Below are 23,271 nucleotides of genomic sequence, written 5' to 3'. Positions count from 1 at the left end.
TTAAGGAAGCATCAGAATCTGGATTTTAATATGAACTGTCTATCTTTCTATGTTGGCAACTATTAATAGAAATTCTAAACAACACTGTGCTAGCTATACACAGCACATCTGCAGGTAACATCTGGCTCCTGGGTGGCCACTGCTTGTTTGAGATCTGTTTTCCATTGTGTCTTCCTTTAGAAAGGTTTTTAGAATTAGTAGTCTGTGACACAGAATTTTGGAAAAGTTAGGGATGCTGATTAGAAAAAAAAAGGATATTTTAAGTTGGCAAAATCTTGGGAGATACTGATGATCTCAGCTCACACGGTCTGTCAGCAGGCCTCAGGTGATGGGCTGAGGCTGAGATCTGTGGAGATAAACTTAACCTAATTTAGAGCAGATAGCAGGAAGTGCTTTTGTCTTAAAATAGACCGTTCCAGACCATGATAGTCTGAGATACTTGAGTTAGACAGGAATCAAGGTTCTCCCCTGCTTTTTCCCTTCTGAGCTTATAGTTCAAGAGTCCTTAAGCCTTTTAAGAGAGTGAGTGGATGAGCGTATATCTTATTTATGAATTCCTATGCAATTAGAGAAAGCATTCTTATAGGTTCATAAAGCCATCTTTTATTTTATTTTGTTTGAGCCATAAGCGGAACTTACCCTTGGACTTTGAATTTTATTCATGAGGTTCTTTTAAAGTGAAGTGTGTTGCGCAACTAATTTCTTTGGTGTTATAATTTTTTTTGATGTCAGCAACATTTATTTGTTTCTGTACACAGTTTGATCTAATTAATAATTTACCCTGCTTACAGTTGCACATCACAAACATATAAGAATAGCAGGTATTGGCGGGGCGTGGTGGCTCATGCCTGTAATCCCAGCACTTTGGGAAGCCAAGGCCGGCAGATCATGAGGTCAGGAGATCGAGACCATCCTGGCTAACACGGTGAAACCCCGTCTCTACTAAAACTAAAAAAAAAAAAAAAAAAATTAGCCAGGTGTGGTGGTGGGCACCTTGGTCCCAGCTACTGGGGAGGCTGAGTCAGGAGAATGGCGTGAACCCGGGAGGCGGAGCTTGCAGTGAGCCAAGATCACGCCACTGCTCTCCAGCCTGGGCGACACAGTGAGACTCCATCTCAAAAAAAAAAAAAAAAAAATTGTGGGTATTTTTAAAGAGTTCACAAAAAAGTCCAATGACTGAAACTGTCTTGGCTTCATAATAAGTGTTTAAAACTGTAAGATCTTAACTGCTACCTTTTCTCCTAAAACCCATTTATAGGTGGGTGGAAAAGCTTAAAAATAGTTTTAAGTCAGTAATGGGCAATGGAAGACATGATTGCATTATTGATTGCTCAATAAAGTTGATCTTTTTGCTCTTTCTCAGAGATTTATTTTATAGAATTAGAAACAAATCAGGATAGATGAGAAATTAGGAGACAACAATCAAAAAAAAAAAAAAAAAGCCCAAGTGTCAAAACAAGCTCCTTAAAATATATCGGGAAATGAAACACAGCTGGGTGGGGCATGGGGGAGGGTGCGAGTGACTCAACAGAACAAGTAGGAATTATGAGGCTTAGGGGAACATGACAGCCATGGGGACCTGCCTTTGCTTTATATTGTCAACTGATTCTTTCCTTCTTCCATGACATTGGTATCACTCTATGTGCTGCAGCTGGGGGTGAAATGGTCCCAGGAAACCACCCCTGCTCTTTATAAATTTTGTGGGAGAAACTAATTCCCAAATAGTGGTGAGCCTACGTCGCTAACTAAAATTTATTGTTAAGAAGCGGATGTACAGTGGTGAAGACATTACCCTTTTACCATTTTGATGGTCTGTGAATTTCCTGTTTGATTTGATAAGTTCAATGGAATTGAACATAATCTCTTGTCCATTGTGATCTTGGTGTTGTAAGCAACAACGTGTTTCCGCAGCCTCTTACTGCAGCCTGTCAATGGCTGACTTGTATTCCTTTTAACAATCTGGCTTCTTTGTCGAGGTGTGAAAAATAAATACAGAATTATATTTATTTCCTGGCCCAGTAGGCCTGAAACTTCAACTAGTCATTATTTTGATCTTCTATCTTTTCCTGTTAGAGGTCAATTCTGATTGGGGTTGATTTCATGTACCTGCCCTTAAAGCAGTGCCTAGTCCTGTAATCACCTTCCTCTCAAATCCTGTTATATCTGAGGTGAAGAAAGCTCTTATGGAGAAAGTCCATTCCAGGGAGCAAACTTCCCATAGTCAGAACCTGCGTCTGTCTCGATCACTGCCTTATCCCCCTCATTCAACAGTGGGAGTTAAGCTGATGCTTAAAAAGTATTTATTGCATGAGTAAATTCAAGTGTTCAGTGAAATGTTTTCAGGTATTCTGAAGGGAAGAGGATTCTATTGTCAAATCAATTTTGGAAAAGCTATATTATATACTTAATTTTGGAGCAGTCCCAATACATATGAATGTCCTAAAAGTCTCTGAGACATCTTGGGTTAAAACGAAAACCCCAGTAGCCTTGTTTATCTGAACATTTGTCAGACTGTTCAGGAAGTACTGGTCTAAAGCCGAGCTGGAGTAGCACAATGTTGGTACTTAATAAATACTTCTTGGCTGGGCACGGTGGTTCACGCCTGTAATCCCAGCACTTTGGGAGGCTGAGGTGGGTGGATCACTTGAGCTTAGGAGTTGAAGATCAAGCCTGGGCAACATGACAAAACCCCATTTCTTCAAAAATTACAAAAATTTGCCAGGCGAGGTGGTGTGCGCTTGTGGTCCAGCTGCTCAGGAGGCTGAGGCACGAGAATCACTTGAGCCTGGGAGGCAGAGATTGCAGTGAGGCGAGTTTGCTCCACTGCACTCCAGCCTGGGTGACAAGAGTGATACTCTGCCTTAAAAATAAATAAAAAAATACTTCTTTAGGTGTATTTACTGAATGTGTAGTGCTGAAATCCTGAGTTTTGTAATTCGGGATTTTTTTTGTGGCCTCAAGAGGAGATGGTGGCTTTTGGGATATGTTGAGAGTAGAGTAGAAGCTGTGAAGGAAAGAGAGTCAAGAGTAAGGATGTGAGTATAAATTGTTTCATTTTGATTTTTTAAAAATTAACTAATTAATTAATTTTATAGAGATGAGTTCTCACTTTGTTGCTCAGGCTGGACTTGAACTCCTGGGCTGAAGCTTTCCTTCTGCCTTAGCCTCGCAAGCAGTGGGACTACAGGCACACGCCACTGTGTCCAGCTATTTCATTTTTATTTTATAATTCTTTTAAAATTTATCCTAGGGAAGGCTGGGGATGGTGGCTCACGCCGGTAATCCCAGAACTTTGGGAGGCCGAGGCATGTGGATCACTTGAGGTTAGGAGTTTGAGACCAGCCTAGCCAACATGGTGAAATTCTGTCTCCACTAAATATACCAAAATTAGCCACTTGAACCCAGGAGGTGGAGGTTGCAGTGAGCCAAGATTGTGCCACTGCACTCCAGTCTGGGAGACAGAGCAACAGGCTGTCTCAACAACAACAAAAAGAATTTATCCTAGGGAAGTAAGAGCTTTATCAATCTGAATATTGCTCAAATGGAACATTGAAAAGCTTTATCAATCAAAATATTATAAAGCTTTACCAATCACAATATTATGATATTTCCATTTTAAAAATAATTACCTAAGTGTTTCAGTTCTTTTGCTGTGTAACAAAAATCTGTAAAACTTGGAGTGGGGCTTTAAATAATAATTTATTACTTCCCACCTGATTCAGTGGGTTGCTTGGTGGTCTTGTTACATATAGTGATGGCTGTTATTCATGCAGCTGATTAAAGACGGTGGCTGGGCTGGGCTGGAAGCTCCAACATGGCTTGTCTCACTGGATTGGTGTTTTGGTGCTGACTCTTGGCTGGGTGCTTTGGTTCTCCTTCATGTGGCCTCTCTCTGTATGTGGTATTTCATCTTCCAGGGCTATTCTGTGTGGCTCCTAATTTTAGCAAGATAGCTTGGACTTCCTTGCATCATGGCAGCTGAGTTTTAAGAGAGCAAAACCAGAAACTGTCAAGCCTCTTTAGGGTTAGACTCAGAGCTGGAACAGTGTCTCCTCTACTGCATTTGTTGGTCTAAGCAGGTCACAAGGCCAGTCCAGATTCAAGGACAAGGGAAATAGAATCAATTTCTTGATGGAACTAATGGAACTACAGACAATTCTGTATAGGAGGGAGAGGACTTTTGATGGCCATCTTTGGAGACTCATAGTATCTGTCAAAAATCATGTGTTATAAAAATACTTTGTGGCATCTATGTTAAGTGGGAAATGGAGACAATGTTAAGATAAAACATGGAGAAAAAGGAAAATACGAGACTTATATATAGTCTTTATATAGTTTGATTTACATAGTCTTTATATTGTCTGGCTTTGTCTAAAACTGCACACACACACATACACACTTAAAAGGAATTGGAAGTAACATAATACATACTGGCTAGTTTTGAACTGCTGTCCTCAAGCAATCCTCCTGCCTCAGCCTCCTGAGTAGCTGGGATTACAGCAGGAGTCAACATGCCCTGCCAAGCCCATTCTTTTTTTTTTTTTTTGAGACAGAGTCTTGCACTGTTGCCCAGGCTGGAGTTCAGTGGCATGATCGTGGCTCACTGCAAGCTCCGCCTCCTGGGTCCATGCCATTCTCCTGCCTCAACCTCCCGAGTAGCTGGGACTACATGTGCCCACCACCACGCCTGGCTAATTTTTTGTACTTTACTATTAGTAGAGATGGGGTTTCACCGTGTTAGCCAGGATGGTCTCAATCTCCTGACCTCCTGATCCACCCACCTCGGCCTCCCAAAGTGCTGGGATTACAGGCGTGAGCCACCTCGCCTGGCCCCATTCAGTTTTATGTGTGTGTTCTACGAAACATTTCAGGAATAGGGAAGACTGGTATTATGCTAGCTTGTTAATAGAGGTTATCTATGAGTGACAGGATTGAGAGTGTTTTCATTTTCTGCTTTATGCATATTTGTATTTTCTAAATTTTCTATAATAATCTATTGGTTGGTTTAATAATTAAGAAAAACTAATAAGCCAATTAGAAAGTCTTGACAAATTTCAAAGATTGGAAAATATATATGTTACATTTTATGATCCCAATGCTATACAATTTGAACTAGAAAGTTTACCATAAAATTTCTATCCACTTTGACATTTAAATATATTATTCTCAATAATTCCTGGGATAGAAAAATTTCAAAATAAAAACAGCAAGGTATTTACAAATGCCAATAAGAGTTTTATACATAGAATTCTGGAATATGCAGCCATGTGTATAATCTTATATGCATTCATTAGGAAATGTGATTAAAGAGAAATGAACATTCAATGCAAAAGGGCAAAAAAACCATAAACGAAGTAGAAATTTTATTAAAGATAAAGAGATATCAATGAAATGGAAAATAAGATGCAGTAAAATATATTAATAAAACCAAAAGCTATATCATTTAAAAATTTTTAAAGAAAAGTTATACAAAGCAATGCCAATAAGACTGGAAAATCTACACGGAATAGACTGTTTGTGAAGGGACGTTTTAATGATAATTGACACAAAATAGGTAGCAAACCCAAATAGACAAGTAAACATAGTGAAAAAGTGAAAAGATAATAAACAACTAGGCCCATTCTGTGTTTTTTGCTTTTTTAAAGAGACTGGGTCTCTCCCTCTGTCGCCCAGGCTGGAGCGCAGTGGTGCAGTCATAGCTCACTGTAGCCTCGAACTCCTGGGCTCAAGTGATCCTCCTGCTTCACTCTTCCCAAGTAGCTGGGACTGCAGGCACATGACACCACACTGGGCTAATTTAAAAATTTTTTTTAGAGACAGAGTCTTGCTATATTTCCCAGACTGGTCTTGAACTTCTGTCCTCAAGCAATCCTCCTGCCTCAGCCTCCTCAGTAGCTGGCATTACAGCAGGAGTCAACATTCCCTGCCAAGCCCATTCAGTTTTATGTGTGTGTTCTACAAAATATTTCAGGAATAGGGAAGACTGGTATTATGCTAACTGTTCCAGAACATAGGAAAAATGGAAAGCTTCTCAATCTATCTATGATACTAGCATACATCTGATGTTAAACCTAGAAAAGGAGAACCCAAGAAATCTATGGGCCAGTGGCAACATATATTACTTTTTAAATAAGGAAACAATATTTCAAACATGATAATACATCTTTTCATGTTGTATGTTATATGTGTGTGTGTTTCCAAAGGGAACAAACTAACTTTGTTTGTTGGTTATTGGGATTCTCCAAAGCCTTGGCCAGGTAGGCAGGTAAATTCACTGAGGATTAAATCTGTGTGCGTGTAAATTTTATGACATTCCGGGACCTCAAGCCTAGCCACAGACCTCAGAAATGTGTATCTCTAGATACAAAGGGAGCAGACAGAGGAAGACAAGTTAGATTTCATCACTTTTTCTAGGAAGACATCTCTATAAGTGGTGGCCCAGTTAGAACCCAGACATCTAGATTGTAAGCACAGAAAAGATACATTCATTTAACTGTTGGAACCATAGAAAGAAAATCATTTTTTTAATGAAAAAAGTATATATCATTATTATGTTACCAAAACACCAGAGGTTCAGTCCAGGTCCTGCTGCTTGCTGCACAGAAGGCCAATCACTGAGACAAGTATTGCCAGAGAAGAAGGTTTTAATCAGGTGCTGCAGCTGAGGAGATGGGAGATCAGTTTCAAATCCATCTCCTTGACCAACTAACATAAGGGTTTATATAGCAGGGAAGAAATGTAATCATGAGTGGAAAAACAGGAATTAGAGAGGGATAAGGAAGAGGAGTTGGTCAAAAGGAAGCAGATAGGGCAAGGCAATTATGACAGATGAGGGGTCTGACATCTCATTGCCCAAATGCAGTAATCCGGCGAGTTTGAGCTCCTTGACACTATCTGGGAGGCCTGATGGTTGGTTTCCTTAGAAAGGAACTCAGATAAGACAAATGCAACTTTCTCAAGTTTTAAAACTGGGAGGTCAATTTCTATGTTTTTTCAAAGAAACCACTGACATCAGCTCTATGGGACAATTGGGTCAGTTTCAATTGTAGAAAATTTAGAGTATGCAAATAAAAAGAAGAAAATGAAAACCTCTTGGAATTCCACCACTGGTAACACTTTGATGTGTGTCATTCCAGCCTTCTTTGCTGGTGAAAGGGTGTATGTGTATTTGTGTGTTTTACAACAGTGTGAGTAAATCACAAAATTGTTTTGTCGTCTGCTCCCCCTGCCACCAGTATGTCATGAACATCTTTCCATCTTATTAAATATTCATGTAACTGCCTGTTCCACTATTCCATTATCTGTCTCTCTCATCATTTATGTCACCGAATTCTTATGTTAGAACTACTGATCCCCTCTTTTTTACACTACAGATTATTCATGTAAAAATCTTAGATTCAGAATGGTTTTTGTGTATTTCCAAGAAAAACAAAATTAAGCCCTGAGCAACATAAACATTTGAAATGAAGTTCTTTAGTTAGAAACAGGTGTATAATTTTTTAAGACCTCTTGAGGGAAAGGGGAAACCTTTATAGAAAACATTTTTTCATACTGTATGTGTCACTATCAGTGACAGAAATCTCATCTAGAATTGAATGTAGCAAAAAGGAAATTTATAGACAAGTGCATCAGTTACCCATTGATCCTGTAATGTGGCAAAACAATCCACCACAAAACATCAGTGACATACTAAGAAGCATTTATCAAGTGCATAAGTGTGGTGTCTAGCTGATTTCAGCTGGGCTTGCTCATGCCCCTCTGGGCAGCGGCTGGTTGGCTAGGCAGTTCTGCTGACTTTGGCTGGGCTTGCTCACACATCTTGGGGCAGCTTGGCTGTTGGCTAGGACAACTTGGTTCTATTTTATATTTCTCATCTTCCATCAGGCTAGATTGGGAATATTCTAATTACTATGGTAGAGGAAAATGAGCAAGAGAGTAAACACATGTGTTGCTTAAGGCGTCTGCTTACTTCACATTTGTTATCACCTTACTGGACAAATAAAGTCACATGACTGAACCTAGCATCACATTGGGAAAACACTGTCAAGACATATACAAAAAAAGGAATAAAGAATTGCGACCTTTAATGCAATCAGTCACCTGGCATATGTAACTAAAATGGCCAGGGAACAGATGTATAGATGATAGATGATGGTAACTTCTATGATTCCTGGATCTGGAGTATGAAGTGATGTCACCTGGTTTGGTTTCACACTCTTTGAAGTTTAGCTGTGGTTCCCTTTGTATTGTCTCCACCCTCAGGGAGGCCCTTTCCACATTGAAGTACTCACAGCTCTATCTTGAAAGTAAGGAATTCCAGCTGAAGAAGAGCTTATCTTTCCCAGCTGTTCCAACTAGAGTCCTAGTATGGAGTCTTGTTGGACCAATGTGGGTCACATGCCCATCACTAAACTAGCTACCATGTCTGGAGGATACAATATGGTGGTTGGCCAGGCGTGGGTCATGTTCTCACCCCTTGCACCATCCAGGATGGTGGAGTGAAGGGAGTCAACCTTATCTAAACCCAGTGAACTGTGAGTAGGGGGTTGGGAACAATTTCTCTAAGGAAAATAGTGACAGTATAATCAGAAAGTGTGTATTTGGGAGAGGGGGAAGGGATGAATGATAGGCAGGTGAAAATAAAAGATACCCATGTATACTGCTATTAATGTACTTATCTCATTGAGACACTTACCTTCAAAATCTATTTATTGACTATTTGGTACTAGGCACAAAACTAGGTGTTTTATAAACCTCATCTTACTATTTCTTACAATACTATGAGTTAGATGGTATTACCTGCATTTTGTTGATTGCAGAGTGGAAGCTCGTAACAAGTTAAATAATTTGTCTAAGGTTACTCAGCTGGTTAGTATTAGCGTGGACATTTGAACCTGTTTGCCTTTCTCAAATCTGTTCTTTTATTGTTGTAAAGCTGAAGGAAAAGAAAATACAGTAAAGACTTTCTAAGAGGAAGAACAGGAGGCCATAATGCGCCCCATTAAGGCCATATGGGTGCTAAAATTGAAGGGATACTCACAATGCTGTAGCCCCAGCTACATAAAATCTTCACTAGTATACTTCAGTAACCATGATGGGAACTTCTTCTCCTTTGCCATTTCTGTACAGACATGAAGTGGTTAATATGAATATTAAGGTCAACCAAAATGGGAAATAATTCTCAAGAGGCCAGCCTGAAAGATGTGTGTGAAAAGGAAAAGAGACAGGACTGTTGTTTTCTCTGGTAATATCATTGAGGATCTGGCTATGTGTTTAGGCATCCCATTGGTTGAGCTACCTCTTTTTCTTCTATCTCCAGGATAGCCAGTAGGTTTGAATTCATGTGTTAATGCCAGTTGATTGGTGGTAAGCCATCTAGAGTGTTGTGTTGAGAAGAATTCTGAACTTAGTGGAAAAGAAGACTGTGATGGATTAGTGATGTCTGTAATGAGTACAGGAGGGGAAGGTAGCAACATGAATGCCAAATATTTGACATCCCAGGAATCAGCAGCTTCTCAGAGTCACTTTCAAGTCACATGCATATAGGGGTTATGCCCCAAAGGAGGGGCCTTTTTATAGCTAAGGCCTCCATGATGGGGAATTCCATGGGGAATTTTCTAGAGGTTCTAACTCTAACCTTAGCACAAACCAATATAGAGAGCTTCATTTTCTTAAGGAATAGAGCTTATTTTTCACTTTGAGAATTTTTATCTTGCTTAGGGGCAGGGTGGGGGGAATTTGTAAAACTTTCACCTGTAGTAGTAAAGTTTTAGAGTTGCTTTTCTTTCTAAATGAACATTATGCGTGTGGCTCTTTCTATCTGTCTATTATTAATCACCTATCTACATAGGTACATCTATCAGATCTTTATATATTTAAAAATACAATGCAGTTAGAGTTCTAAAGAAATTTGTTTTTAATTATTCTTTTTTTCACTTTGTAGATCTCTGAGTGGAGTTATTTTCTGGTACGGACTATGAAAAGAATGCGGTGAAAATTCTGGACAATCGTGGAAATATTAGCTCAAACCCCAACTTAATATAGCATTTCTTCTCTTCAGTAACACCTCATAATACAAGAAAAATGTATGGAAGTGCAAGAACAATCACCAATCTGGAAGGTAGCCCTTCCAGATCCCCTCGTTTGCCAAGGTCTCCTCGTTTGGGCCACCGAAGAACAAGTAGTGGGGGAGGTGGAGGAACAGGCAAGACTCTGTCTATGGAGAATATCCAGTCCCTCAATGCAGCCTATGCTACGTCTGGACCCATGTATCTGAGTGATCATGAAGGGGTGGCTTCAACAACTTACCCAAAGGGCACTATGACTCTGGGAAGGGCTACAAATCGAGCTGTATATGGAGGCCGTGTCACAGCCATGGGGAGTAGTCCCAATATTGCTTCTGCTGGACTTTCCCACACAGATGTCCTTTCATACACAGATCAACATGGTGGGCTGACTGGCTCATCCCATCATCACCACCACCAGGTCCCCTCCATGTTGAGGCAGGTAAGAGACAGCACAATGTTAGATCTTCAGGCCCAGCTGAAAGAACTGCAGAGAGAGAATGACCTCCTCCGGAAAGAGCTAGACATCAAGGACAGCAAATTGGGATCTTCCATGAACAGTATTAAGACTTTCTGGAGTCCTGAGCTTAAGAAGGAGAGAGTCTTGAGGAAAGAAGAGGCAGCGCGGATGTCTGTCCTCAAGGAGCAGATGAGGGTTTCCCATGAAGAAAATCAGGTAGGTCATGACTCATCTCAGTGTTTTTCAGCCTTGGCTTCTCACTGAGTAGTTGATGCTTTGCAGATGGTACCACGACCTGTGCAGAAGAAAGTTTGGCATCATCAAGAAGGTTATGGCTTAGTATGTATTTGACTTAGACACTATGAGAGAGCATAGGAAATATACCATTACAGCTTGTAATTTCCTTATTTTCCGATAACCTTTTCACATGGTTGCAGATGGGGAGAGGGGTGGGGTGGGGAGGATCACTTGTCATTGCCTAACTTTTGTACTTGGTTAATTTTGTTTTCTTTTTCAGCAGTTGCAACAGCTGTTCAGATGTACCTCCTTCTGAATAGAAGAAGAAAATGTTAATATGTTAATTTCTGTAAGAATAAACACTTTAAGAGCAACATTTAGTGGGCCACATTTGACTGGTGAATTGATTTTTATTTTGAAGCACCAGCACCATTATTTCCCTCTAGAATGAGTGAAGTTGTTCTCTAAGTAGCAAATTGAACAATATGAAATGGAATTGGATCAAATGGGTTTGTTATGTTAGAGATACACAATAAATTTTTAACTTGGTGTTTTTGCCTTCATCCATTCAGCATTAATTAACTATCTACTATATGCAAGTCACCTTCATACTCTTCTTTGATCCATCCTTCATGCCACAGGAAAAACAGGTTCCTGGTGTCTACCTGCAGTTATGCTATTTTCCTGCTTTAAAGCCCTCAGTGATTACTCATTGCCTCCAGAATAAAGTCTACCTTCTTGACTGAGCCCATAGTACTTCTACTAGAAGGCCTGGGCCAACATTTCCAGCCTTATCTTGTGCTGCCTCCCTCCACATCTGTGCTTTCTGCACCACTGCCTGGTAATTCCTGCACACACCCAAGGTTTTGCACTGCCATGCCCTTGCTCTTGCTGCTCCCTTCCACTGGTGGCCTTCTCAGCACCTGCTTTTCCTGCCACCTCCCTTTAAATCTCAGCCAGTCTTCATTTCCAAATCCTACCTGTTCTGTGAGGCCTGTTTTATATGCTGCTATTTTATTTTCTTTTCTTTTTTAATGCCTACTCTATTTCCTAAAATGCTGCTATTTTTATAAGAGCTTTGGAATCAGACATACCTGGGTTTAAATTCCAGCTTCATCTCTTGCTCTCTCTCTCTCTCTCTTTTTTTTTTTTTTTTTTTTTTTTTTAAGAGACAGGGTCTTGCTCTGTTGCTCAGGCTGGAGTGTAGTGATGTTGATCATAGCTCACTGCAGCCTTGACTTCCCAGCTCAAATGATCCTCCACACCTCAGCTTTCTGAGTAGCTGGGACTACGGGCACATATCACCACAGCCTGCCAATTAAAATTATTTTTTTTTTGTAGAGACAAGGTCTTGCTATTTTGCCAAGGCTGGTCTTGAACTCCTGGCTTCAAGGAGTAATTCCAAAGTTCTGGGATTGCACACCTGGCCCCAGCTTCATCTCTAATTGGTGCTTATAGAAGTGCTAAGAGCTGGGGCATAGGGAATGTGATACCACATGGCTCAAAAATTCCCAGATATTATTTAACTTTCTGAAGGAAATTGAGATAACTCTAAGTTGACTGAACAAGTGATTTTCCAATAACTGGCTTTGATGTTGGTCTAACGAAGTGCTCTGCCTTTCTTGGAGTCACCTGCTGACCCTCCTAACTGTTTCCCTGGCTACCACTCCTTTGGAGTTTAAGCGCCTGTAGAAGCATTTGTGATCTATAGGAAAATCTGCCTTTTGTTTTCCTTCTATGTGTAGAAAACAATCACCTTATCCTTTTGATTATCTAACAGAGCCAAAGCTAGTTTTCAGACGTAGAAATGTGATTTTGTAGTTGGAACCGAAAGGTTTGTTCATCACTCTAACATGATGCTCTTCGGTATCATTTCTGCTTCTTTCTGATTTTGCTGGTTCATGAAGTCTTTATGAACCTGTTTGTACAATGCACATTTCCCCCCAGTTTTATACTGGTTTTCTCTTCATTTTAATTTTTTGGAAAATGGTTAAAGCAGTTTAGGAATGGTGCAAGCAGGGACAAAAAGTTTGAAAGCTCTTCTTTAAACTGTTAGCTCCAAAGTGACTTATCTCATGCTTCTTTCATTAAATTTATCTTTGAGCACAGACCCCAATTATACATGTATATTTATTTATAAATTACAGGATGCATTACACTGCCAGTGTATTATGTGTCTTTTATGACATCCACGAAGAATTAAATGTGGATGAGATAGAGCAAAATAATACATTGAGATACATTTTAGTGACATATAAAACCTTTTCCACTTTTATTAAAAACATTTCGAACCATTTGTCCATTTCATGAGGGTTAGTTCAGTTTAGAATAGGTGATATCCATAATTCCACTTAACCGTCTCAGGTTGCCATAAGCCAGGAGTGTGTGAATGCTTGAGGGCACTTCCATTATCCCTTCCTTGTTCTGGTCTTACTGTGATCACAGGATACCTTGGTATCGTAGGTGAAATGTGACTGTGTGACATATGACTCAGTGAAAGCTCTAGTATTAATCTGTATATTTAATACAAGTAAAATGCAATTTTTTCTTTTAGATTAAAAAGTGTAAAATGAGGAAGAAGCACAGAGATTTTGAAAAGTCAATTTACTTGCAATATGATGTCTTACAAAGTAAAAAATATAAAGATTGACAAAAAACAAGTTATTAAAAAAACTGTCTTCTCTTTTTGGAAGTATATTAGGATCCCTTTTAGAAGTATAGGAGTACCTGTTGGTCAGGATAGGGTAAGTTTTGCTGCAGTAACTAACAAACTTCAAATCTCAGTGGATTAACATATTTGAGATTTATTTCTTATTTGCTTAAAGTATGAAGCAGGTCAGGTGACTCTGTGGGACGGGTCTTTTCCATGCAGTGACTCAGGATCCAGGATTTCTGCATCCTGATGCATGGCTTCAAACGTTGCTACAGCAGGGGAGGAGAGTGACTGGAGATGGCACATTGGTTCTTTAATTCCTTGAACTGAAAGTGACATAATTGAAGGGAGTGGGAGGTGGAGTCCTCTCTTCTGTCCAGGAAAGGGAGGAGAGACACATATATGGTGGATTACTACCAGTGGGGTTTTTATGTTTTTCCAAAAATGGAGCTAGGTGAAATAAAGTTTGGGGAGCAATCTTCTGCTATTGCTGTTGTTTCTATCATACTGCTAGTGCTACCAGTAGACATTTGTTGAGGGCCAACTGTGTGCTAGGCATTGTGCTTAGTGCTTTGTGTACATTATCTCATTTAGTGATTTCATCAGTCATCTGAGGTAGGTGCTAGAACTTATTTTACAGATGAAGCATAAATGTAGAGAGAATAAGCAACTTATCCAAGTTCACACAGTTGGTAAGCAGCATAGCTAGGTCTTAAGGCATTGCTCTATTTCATGCCAAAGTCTAAGATCTTAACTTTATGATTACTACCTCCTTAAAAGATCACTGAGCTGTGATTTAGTATTATAGGAAGATCCTACTTCATACATGCTAGATGAAAAAATGACTAGTTTTGATAAGATGATTAAGAATGTGATTTATTATCATTATTCTTATTATTTTGAGACAGGGTTTCACTCTGTCACCTAGGCTGGAGTGCAGTGGTGCGATACTGGCTCACTGCAGCCTTGACCTCCTGGGCTCAATCGCTCCTCCCACCTCAGCCTCCCTAGTAGTTGGGACTACAGGTGTGTGTCACCATGTCTGGCTAATTTTTGTACTTTTTTGTAGAGATGGAGTCTCCCTATATTGCCCAGGCTGGTCTTGAACTCCTAGGCTCAAGTGATCCTCCCACCTCAGCCTCCCAAAGTGCAGTGTTATCTTGGTACTGTCACTTGTGCTTTTGGCTCATGATGTGTTTTTTTAAAATGGAGGACAGTGGGGCAAGGGATTATGGACATCTAACTCTTTGGAGTGGCATGATTACAGGCGTGAGCCACTGTACCTGGCCAGAATTTGTATTCTTAACTAGGAATTTATTTCTTTTTCCTAGAGATGGTTTTTTTGCTGTTTAGGGTTTTCACCATTTACCATAACTTAATTTCCTTTTAAAGGAAAAATCATGGAAACTTTTTCTATATGGAAGAAAGAAATACAAAAGGGATAAGGGACATTTGATTGTGGTTTCTTATCCACAATAATCAGAGATTGCATCTATCAAGGTAATTCTTTCAGGGGTATTTAGATATTTAGAATTTCACTAACCTAAGTTCTAATGATCTAAAACAATTTGAACTGTTCTGTGTGAAGAGAAATTGGAAGCAGGTCCATTATAAGGTAGAGGTAAGGAGATTGAAATGCTCTTGTATGGGAAGTTCATAATTTTATAAGTATAATGCTAACTAGCCCAGCCCTTTCCTTCTTATATGCAGCGTTGTCGAGGGCTCCTGCTCATCAGTTTCTTGGCAGTAGATTTTGAAGTCCTCATGGTCCTGTCTAAGGGAGCTGAACCCAACTCCAGATCTAAGGGAGGATGCTGAACTCCCTCTCTGTGTTACAGGGAGTGCAGGACTATTTGGAACCTTGGGGTAATGAGTAGGTGGCCGTGACCAAATTTCTTATGTGCAAAGGGTTGATACTCAGGTTCTTGGATGGATATGCCACCCCTTCCTCCATTCCCACTTCTCCTCCACCCAGTTCCCTCCAAGGCCTTACTTCTCAGCCACGCAGCTCTACATGAATATAAATACATTTGCTCTACTACTAAGAGTTGCAGCACTGAAATTTAGAATCATGTGCTTGTTTGTATAAACCAGAGTGCACGGATGCAGTGTTATCTTGGTGTATAAACCAGGGTGCACAGATGCAGTGTTATCTTGGTGCTGTCACTTGTGCTTTTGCTTCATGATATGTTTTCTTAAATTGGAGGAGAGTGGGGCAAGGGATTATGGACAGCTGATTCTTTGGAATGCCATGAACCCATAGCCCATGCTCTCAATGTCACACCTGTAGAACAGTTGGGGGAGGGGTGAGGAGAAAGTATTGAGAAAGGATGTTCTGCTGCCATAATACACTGTTATGCGAGGTAGCCCCTTATTATTTTTAGTGGCCTGTGCTGTTGGGATAGGTGTTATGGGGGGGCAGGACTGATGAGAGGGTGGATACAACTGTTGGGAAGTAAAGTGAACCTATTTTCTCTAAAAGAATATAGGTTTATCTTTTCTTTATATCTTTGTTCTATTGTGTTATGGAGATCAAAGAGAGGAAACATAGGAGTGAATACATCTTTTTAAGGTTTATAAAAACTTCTGTGTTGTAGTTTGGTACATAAGAGTTACTGACTTTTCATATTCCTTGGTATTTTGTGCAATTGTTAACGTTGTATTTCTAACGGATTTCTTCCAAATTAGGTATACATAAAGCAATTTTTAGACATTTTCCTAGGTTGTGCATGGCTAGCCAAGGCTCTGCATGAATATAAATAGAACCACACACTCGGAGATTGTACTAGATCTAATATTTACCCATCTTGCGTGTGTGGAAGTGGGACAAGGTCATTGGGAAACGTAACCCAAGAAGTGTAAGTAAACCTGTCTGGGGAATGTTACAGCTTTTAAACAATGGTTATGTGATCATTTCTATTTTTGGCCTAACACATTAGGAAAGAATCTACTCTAAATCAATATTAATATGAGTTTTTGATCCAGTTTCAACATAGGATTTATTGATTCTTATTTTGAACATGAAATTTGAAAAGATCGAGATGGATCACATTTCTGTGTTTCCTTTATTATTACTGCTTTGTTTTATTTGTATAACTGCAAATAATTCTTTTCTCCCCTCCCTCCCTCCCTCTCCCTCCCTCCCTCCCTCCCTCCCTTCCTTCCTTCCTTTCTGCCTTCTTTCTTTTTTTGAGACTGAGTCTCACTCTGCTGCCCAGGCTGGAGTGCAGTGGTGTAATCTCGGTTCACTGCAACCTCCACCTCCTGGGTTCAGGGAATCCTCCTGCCTCAGCCTCCCGAGTAGCTGGGACTACAGGTGTGTGCCAGCACGCGTGGCTGATTTTTGTATTTTTAGTAGAGATGTGGTTTCACCATGTTGGCCAGGCTGGTCATGAACTCCTGACCTCAGGTGATCCGCCCGCCTCAGCCTCCAAAAGTACTGGGATTACAGGCGTGAGCCACCACCCCCAGCCTGCAGGGCCATTTCAACAGGGTCATTCAACTATGTTCTGTTAAAATACTAACTTCATTGTGAGTGTCCAGATATGATGAGTTGTGCCAATTGGAAGTGAGTGATAGAATTTCATCAGATTTGTGGGTGGAACTCAGATGTACTCACTCCTCAGACTTACCTTCTTCCAGGCTCCTTTTTTTCTACCACTATAAGTCTAAGAAACCATGGATCCTTCAAAGCCAGTATTTCCAAAGTGTGTGCAGGGAGATAACACTTTTCAAAACAGATTTTCTGGTCAGTCCATCGTAACACCCAACATATTGGATATGCTTATCCTGGAAATTCATAATGCATATGTTTTGTGGGGGTTGAATTGTATATCTCCCACAAAAAGATATGTTGGAGTCTGAGTGATGTGAACAGCAGACATTTACTGTCTCAGAGTTCTGGAGGGAAGAAATCCAAGATCAAGGTGTCAGCAGGTTGCTTCCTTCTGAGGGCTGTGAGGGAAGGGTCTGTTCCAGGCCTCTCTCCTTGGCTAGTGCTTGATCACCTTCTCCCTGTGTGTCCTCACGTAATCTGCCCTCTGTGGGTGGCTGTGTCTGCATCCAAATTTCTCCTTTTCATAAGGACACCAATCATATTGGATTAGAGTCTACCCTAATGACTTATTTATGATCTCTGTAAAGACCCTATCTCCAGAGAAGGTTACATTCTGAGGTACTGGTATTTTTTTGAGGGGAGGGATACACAATTCGACCCACAACATAAGCAGACTACTACAACATATCACCACATGAAATGCTCTCTTTCAGTTAAAAATGTTTACTAGGCTGGGTGCAGTGGCTCAAGCCTGTAATCCCAATACTTTGGGAGGCCAAGGCAGGAGGATTGCTTGAGTCCAGGAGTTTGAGACCAGCTGGGGCTATAGCAAGACCCTGCCTCTACAAAACCAACCAACTAATCAACCAACTAACCAACCAACCAAACAAACAAAAAATCCCCGAAAAACAAAAATATGTATTAAAGTTGCTTAACTCACCAATTTTCTAATCTTACTCCACTGTGAAACTTTCCTTTTTTTTTTTTTCTGAGACAGGATCTCACTGTGTGACCCAGGCTGGAGTGCAGTGGCATGATCACAGCTCACTGCAACCTTTACCTCCCTGGGGTTAAGCGATCCTCCTGCCTCAACACCCCAGTACTCGGACCACAGGTGCACACCACCACATCCAGCTAAATTTTTTTTTTTTTTTTTTTTTTTTTTTTTTTTTTTTTTTTTTTTTTTTTTAGAGATGAGGTTTTGCCATGTTTCCCAAGCTGGTCTTGAACTCCTGGGCTCAAGCAATCCACCTGCCTCAGCCTCCCAAAGTGCTAGGATTACAGGGGTGAGCCACTGCACTCTGCCAAAACTTAAACTAAGCACCTACGTATTAGGCAGCTACTGCTGCAATAATGCTGTGTAACAAGCCATCTCAAAACCTATGGCTTAAAAAGACAAGCGTTTATCTCTCTCCCTCACATATCTGCAGGTTGGCTACAACTTAGTTAGGCTAAACTGGAAGTTGGGTTTAGGTACGTTCCATGTCTCCACCTTCTCCTCAGAACAGCAGCTATTCAGGGCTTCATCTTCTCATGGTGGATCATAGATGCCAAATGTACAACTAAACCCCACAAACATGTTTAAAGCCTTGGCTTTCATCATTTTCACCAACATTCTGTTGGCTAAAGCATGTGATGTAACCAAGCCCAAAGTCAGTCATGTAGAGGAAATTTACTCCCTGCCAAGGCAGAGGGGGAGTGGAATGAATATACATACATATGTTTAACAACAGTCCCATCTGTTACAAATTATAAATATTCCTAGAAATAAGGGTATAAGGCCACACTTTGGGAAAGGCTGCTCTGCTTCAGGAGCATCTCGAAGTGAGACCTTAAAGGAGATCTGTGAAGGTGGATGAGCACTTTCTATGTGGTTCCTTCCATGTCTGGGCCTTCCAAAGTGTCCTGATGGTGCCACCAACTCAGATGTAGTCACTTCTCAGACCTGCCTTATCCCTTACCTTCTCTCAGGCTCCCTTCTTTCCACTAGTATAAGTCTGAGAAATCCTGGCTCAGCTTCAGGCTCCTCCTCCTCTTCCTCAAGTATCTGGCCAATGAAACCCAAGTGGAAATCTGGGAGATTCTAGGAAATCTTTTTCTTTCCTGATAAAGGAACAAATATCACCAGCAGTTCTCCTTCCCAAATTCTTTCTGTCTTGAGGGTTGATGTGATGGGTGGAGCTGTGTCAGCCACATTATAACCATGAAAGAAAGGCCAAAGAAAGAAAGCAATAGACAAGTCCAGAGACGTGTGAGCTGCCATCTCTGAGAAATTGCACCAACAGCAGCAATGACCTGCCTCTAGATGTCTAGTCATGTGAGAAAATAAACCCAGAGTTGTTTAAGTCACTGTTGTTTGGTCATTCTATTACTTGCAGCTCACCAATTGATAAAACATCAGAAACCGTTGATAACTGTAATTCATAGTAATTGCCAGTCCTGATAACCTCCCCCCACCCCAACAAGCCATGGCATGTTTCAGGGAGGTTCAATGAAATCTTAAAGGACCTTACACATTCAAATGAAGAAACTTCCTTACTAATTAATTTGGGCAAGACTCCAAAGTAGTGACACAAATGCTGCTCAAAGCCTGCATAAGCCAAAAAAAAAAAAAAAAAAAAAGGGTCGGGGGTGGAATTGGTTAGTTCTTGTAACAAAATTGCAGAAAGGATCAAGTGTGGAGTTTGGGGTTACTGCATCCAGGGCCTTAAACTGTAGCAGGACTTTGTCTCTCACCATTGCTTCATCTCTGGTTCTCAATGTCTGCCTCTGTCTATGTGTGACCCTCATTTTTTCCTCTGTGTGGTGGGCGGTCTTGGCTGCCAGTACCCTAGGGTCACAATTGAAAGGTCAAGAGAGCTTTACATCTTCACTTCCCACTTGGAAAGTTCATGGAGGGACTCTGATCCTGCCTTGGTCATATCCTCCCTCCAGGACTTGGTGAGTGTGTATGTGTGTGTGTGTTTTGTGGGGAGATGGTTGGGGCAGTTATGTGAGAAGAGGTTACTGTGATTGGTGACCCTATTAGAACTGCAGGTGTTGAGAGAGGAGCAGTTCTCTAAAGGAAGTGGGATGAAGGGCGACCAGATGCTCCAAGACAAAAACAGATGTCAGTTGCCTTGACTTGAGCTGTCCTTAGTCACCTCTGCTCTCCAAATGTTTTAAGGGCTTATCAGTCATAGTGGGGCCTGAGAACTTAAGAAGTCAATCCTATGTTGCGTCTGTGTGTAAGGTGTTTCATTTTAATTCCGAGTTGAAGTGTGAGTGCTTGTGTGTGTTTTCCCCAATGGTACATAAACACACGTATTTAGAACTGGATAGTATAGTTTAGCACCACAACATACCTTGGAATGCTGAATCTCAGAAGGACAAAAAAATGAGTCCATCTTCTCATCTTGAAACAGTCTTCCTTAGCTCTTCAGAGAACTGTAGCTTTTGTCTACTTTTCCAGAGAGCTGGAAAAATTTTGGTACAGAATTAGATGATGACCTACTTAGATGGAAACTACAATTTTAAATGCCTTTCAGAGATGAGTGAAAACTTCTTTTGGTTTTGAAGATAGATGAGATGGCACAGAGCCAAGAGTTGGTTTCTTTGTTTGCTAGAAGGTAGGATAATGATTTGAAGTGAACTATACATCTTTGTCACAGATGTCAGCTGGTTTTGGCCTCAGTAATCTCTTGCAGTCGGCCCTAGAATCAGCCATGTGTACCACATTAGTGGCCTTACAGATTTTTATTCCCAGGTTTTCTTCTGAAAGACTTGGCTAATGGTAGGGAAATAAACATTCTTGTGTGCTGGACCTTGGGAGACCTAAATGATTTCCATCTTCCATTTTTCTCTCTGGATCACTTTATTTGGGTGATGGGATTGCAGCAGCACATAAGCAACCAAAAAAAAAAAATTCAGGGTATTTCAATGAATAGATTATTTTAGTCTCACTTGTGCCAAGGGTACTTATTGAAACCAAGCTCCAAGAGGGAAAGGCAGGAGGAGTGGTCACTCCCAAAACATTCACCCCCAAAATATTCACTGTTGTTCGCTATCGACAGCATCCTCAGAGAATTTTAAGAGTCAAGTCTATGTTGACAGCAGAAAAGTAACAGAGTGATTTTATGGGCCAAAGCAGATGGGGTGGGTTCTGAATGTGGCCTCTTCTGGCCAGAACACAATTTCAGTTTCTATAATTAGTTGCAGGTGGAGCTCTTGTGTTGTTGTTTCGGAGTCCATTGACATCTGTGTGCAAATTCCCACCACCCCCAGTTGGCATTTGGACTCAATAAGTGGTTTGGCTTCGCAGGAACATAGAAAATTGTAAATCTATTTCACAGACACACACAGATAAAGCTGTTGTAAAGGTCAGGTTCTGAAAGCTGTGGAAAGCATTTCAAAAGTTTGGGAAGTAGGTTTTTAGGTAGAGCGTGGGCGTGCAGCCAAGAGCTGGGGCAGTCTAACAACCGAATTCTGGCGCGTGCAATTTCTTCTGTTTCTCTGTGAAGCCAGCGCTTGATTGTGCCTTGGAAGCAACGTGTAGCCATTTTGTTTTTCAGTAGGAAAGATCTGGTAAGAAGTAAAGACTGAGGCAGCTACTTTTCATCTTACAAACCCATGGCTGGGCGTGAGCTGTCTCGTTTGTCTCCATACGTTGATAAAGTTAACTTGGTAGTTCTCAACTGTGGGCAGTTTTTTCTCCAGGGGACATTTGGCAGTGTCTGAAGACATTTTTGACTATTACAACTTGGGGGATGGTAGCTACTGGCATTTAGTGAGTAGAGGGCAGGGATGCTGCTAAACATGCTACAGTGCACGGGACAGCCCCTGACGTTGTCTAGCTCAGAATGCCAGTAGATACAAGCTTGAGAAACTGAGTTAACTAGACGATTACTGTAACTTCATTTTGCATATCATGCTTTGCCTTCACTGAGTGATTTACTTTCACTTTGTGAACTGATGATCAAAATGCATGTATTTTTGTAAAAATGATGATATAGAAACTAAAACATGATTCATCATTGTGTGGGAAAGAATGAATTGTCAATGATGTCTTTTTAAACACGTATTCTTCCAATTATGGATTAGTAATCACGAATCTTCAAATATCTTGAATTCTTTTAGAAGTAGACATTTGGTAAATAGGTGTCAATCTTGTAAGGAAATGGACAACTCATAAAGGAAATAAACCTATTTTATAAAACTATAATTTCTTTACACTTTCACTGACTTTATGGTGGTTTTCGTCCATGTCTGACAAAAGGGGAGGGGAAGTAAGCATTTTTGAGCACCTTCTATGTGCCAAGAATTTGCTAGTTTCTTTCCATGTGTGAGCTCAACAGCCCTGCAAGACACATGGCATCTCTATTTTATGCAAGAGAAACAGGTCACAGAGAAATTGAGTGACTTGCCTGAGGCCTCACCGATAGAGCTGCGATTTGATCTCAGGTATGCTTAGCTCTAAAATTGTGCTCTTTCCACTGTCTTGAAGGGAAAAACATCAAACTTGCTTGAAAACCAAGGAATCTGGGGCTGAAATGGAAGCTCTAAGATAGAGTGGAATAAGCAATGTGTTGCCTGACAGCATCTTAAGCATGCTGTCAAAGAGGTATACAGACAGGACAGACAGCAAGAACGAAGAAGGAAGCAAGGAACAGGCGAGGAGGGAGGGCCAGCAGGAGGTAGCAAACACATTCTTGTCAAGTAAATGAGCAGAGGAGAATGCCAAAGGAGCACTCCTGTCTTGGAAACCCATCCAGAAGGATGGGAGGAAGCAACTCCAGGACTGGCTGGAAAATTAAAACCACAGGTGGCAAAGGAATGAGGGAGATTATCTCTCAGGATGCTCATTAAAGGCCTGGCAGACCCTTTCAGGTGGTTGTGACTTTGACAAATTCCCTGAATCTACAAGAGCAGAGTTTCAGGGACAGGGCAGCTCTTTACTTTGGGTTATTGGACTTCAATGAGGATGGTCTCATTAATCATTTAGAACTCCTCCTGTCCTTGCCTCTATCTTCAGGAATTTCAGAGTACCTCGCTGGCCTCCTAGTCCAGGGGGCCTTCAACAGGCACCTCTCAGCTTCCTCCTCAGTTGGTTTCTGACCTCACTGGGGTGATACACTATGCAGGCTTTGTCTTTTGTTCCACATCTTGTGTCTCAAAATCAGATCTTCCTCTCTTGGGTCCCAGCCTTCCTGATTTCTGCCTCTGCCAGCAACTTTCCCCTGTGAAATATCTTTTTTGTTTTTTTTGAGAATCCAGACCATTTATTTACTAATTTATCCACTCTCCCTCATTTAAGGGAGAATAT

At 40.8% G+C, this 23,271-nt stretch overlaps 1 protein-coding gene across 6 annotated transcripts in view; it reads left to right on the top strand.

The window, feature by feature from the left end:
* Window positions 1-23,271, top strand: part of ERC2 (ELKS/RAB6-interacting/CAST family member 2) — a 971,230-nt gene that overhangs the window by 23,296 nt on the left and 924,663 nt on the right. For all 6 annotated transcript variants that reach the window (XM_055383002.2, XM_055383001.2, XM_055383000.2 and 3 more), the window contains exon 2: window positions 9,944-10,740. In XM_055383002.2, coding sequence (XP_055238977.2) covers window positions 10,084-10,740 — 657 coding nt within the window. In that variant the 5' untranslated portion in view covers window positions 9,944-10,083. The remainder of the gene's footprint in view (window positions 1-9,943; window positions 10,741-23,271) is intronic.

This window comes from Gorilla gorilla, chromosome 2, assembly GCF_029281585.2.
Source record: "Gorilla gorilla gorilla isolate KB3781 chromosome 2, NHGRI_mGorGor1-v2.1_pri, whole genome shotgun sequence".
Taxonomy (NCBI): Eukaryota; Metazoa; Chordata; class Mammalia; order Primates; family Hominidae; genus Gorilla; species Gorilla gorilla.
This window is presented reverse-complemented; position numbering and strand designations above follow the sequence as displayed.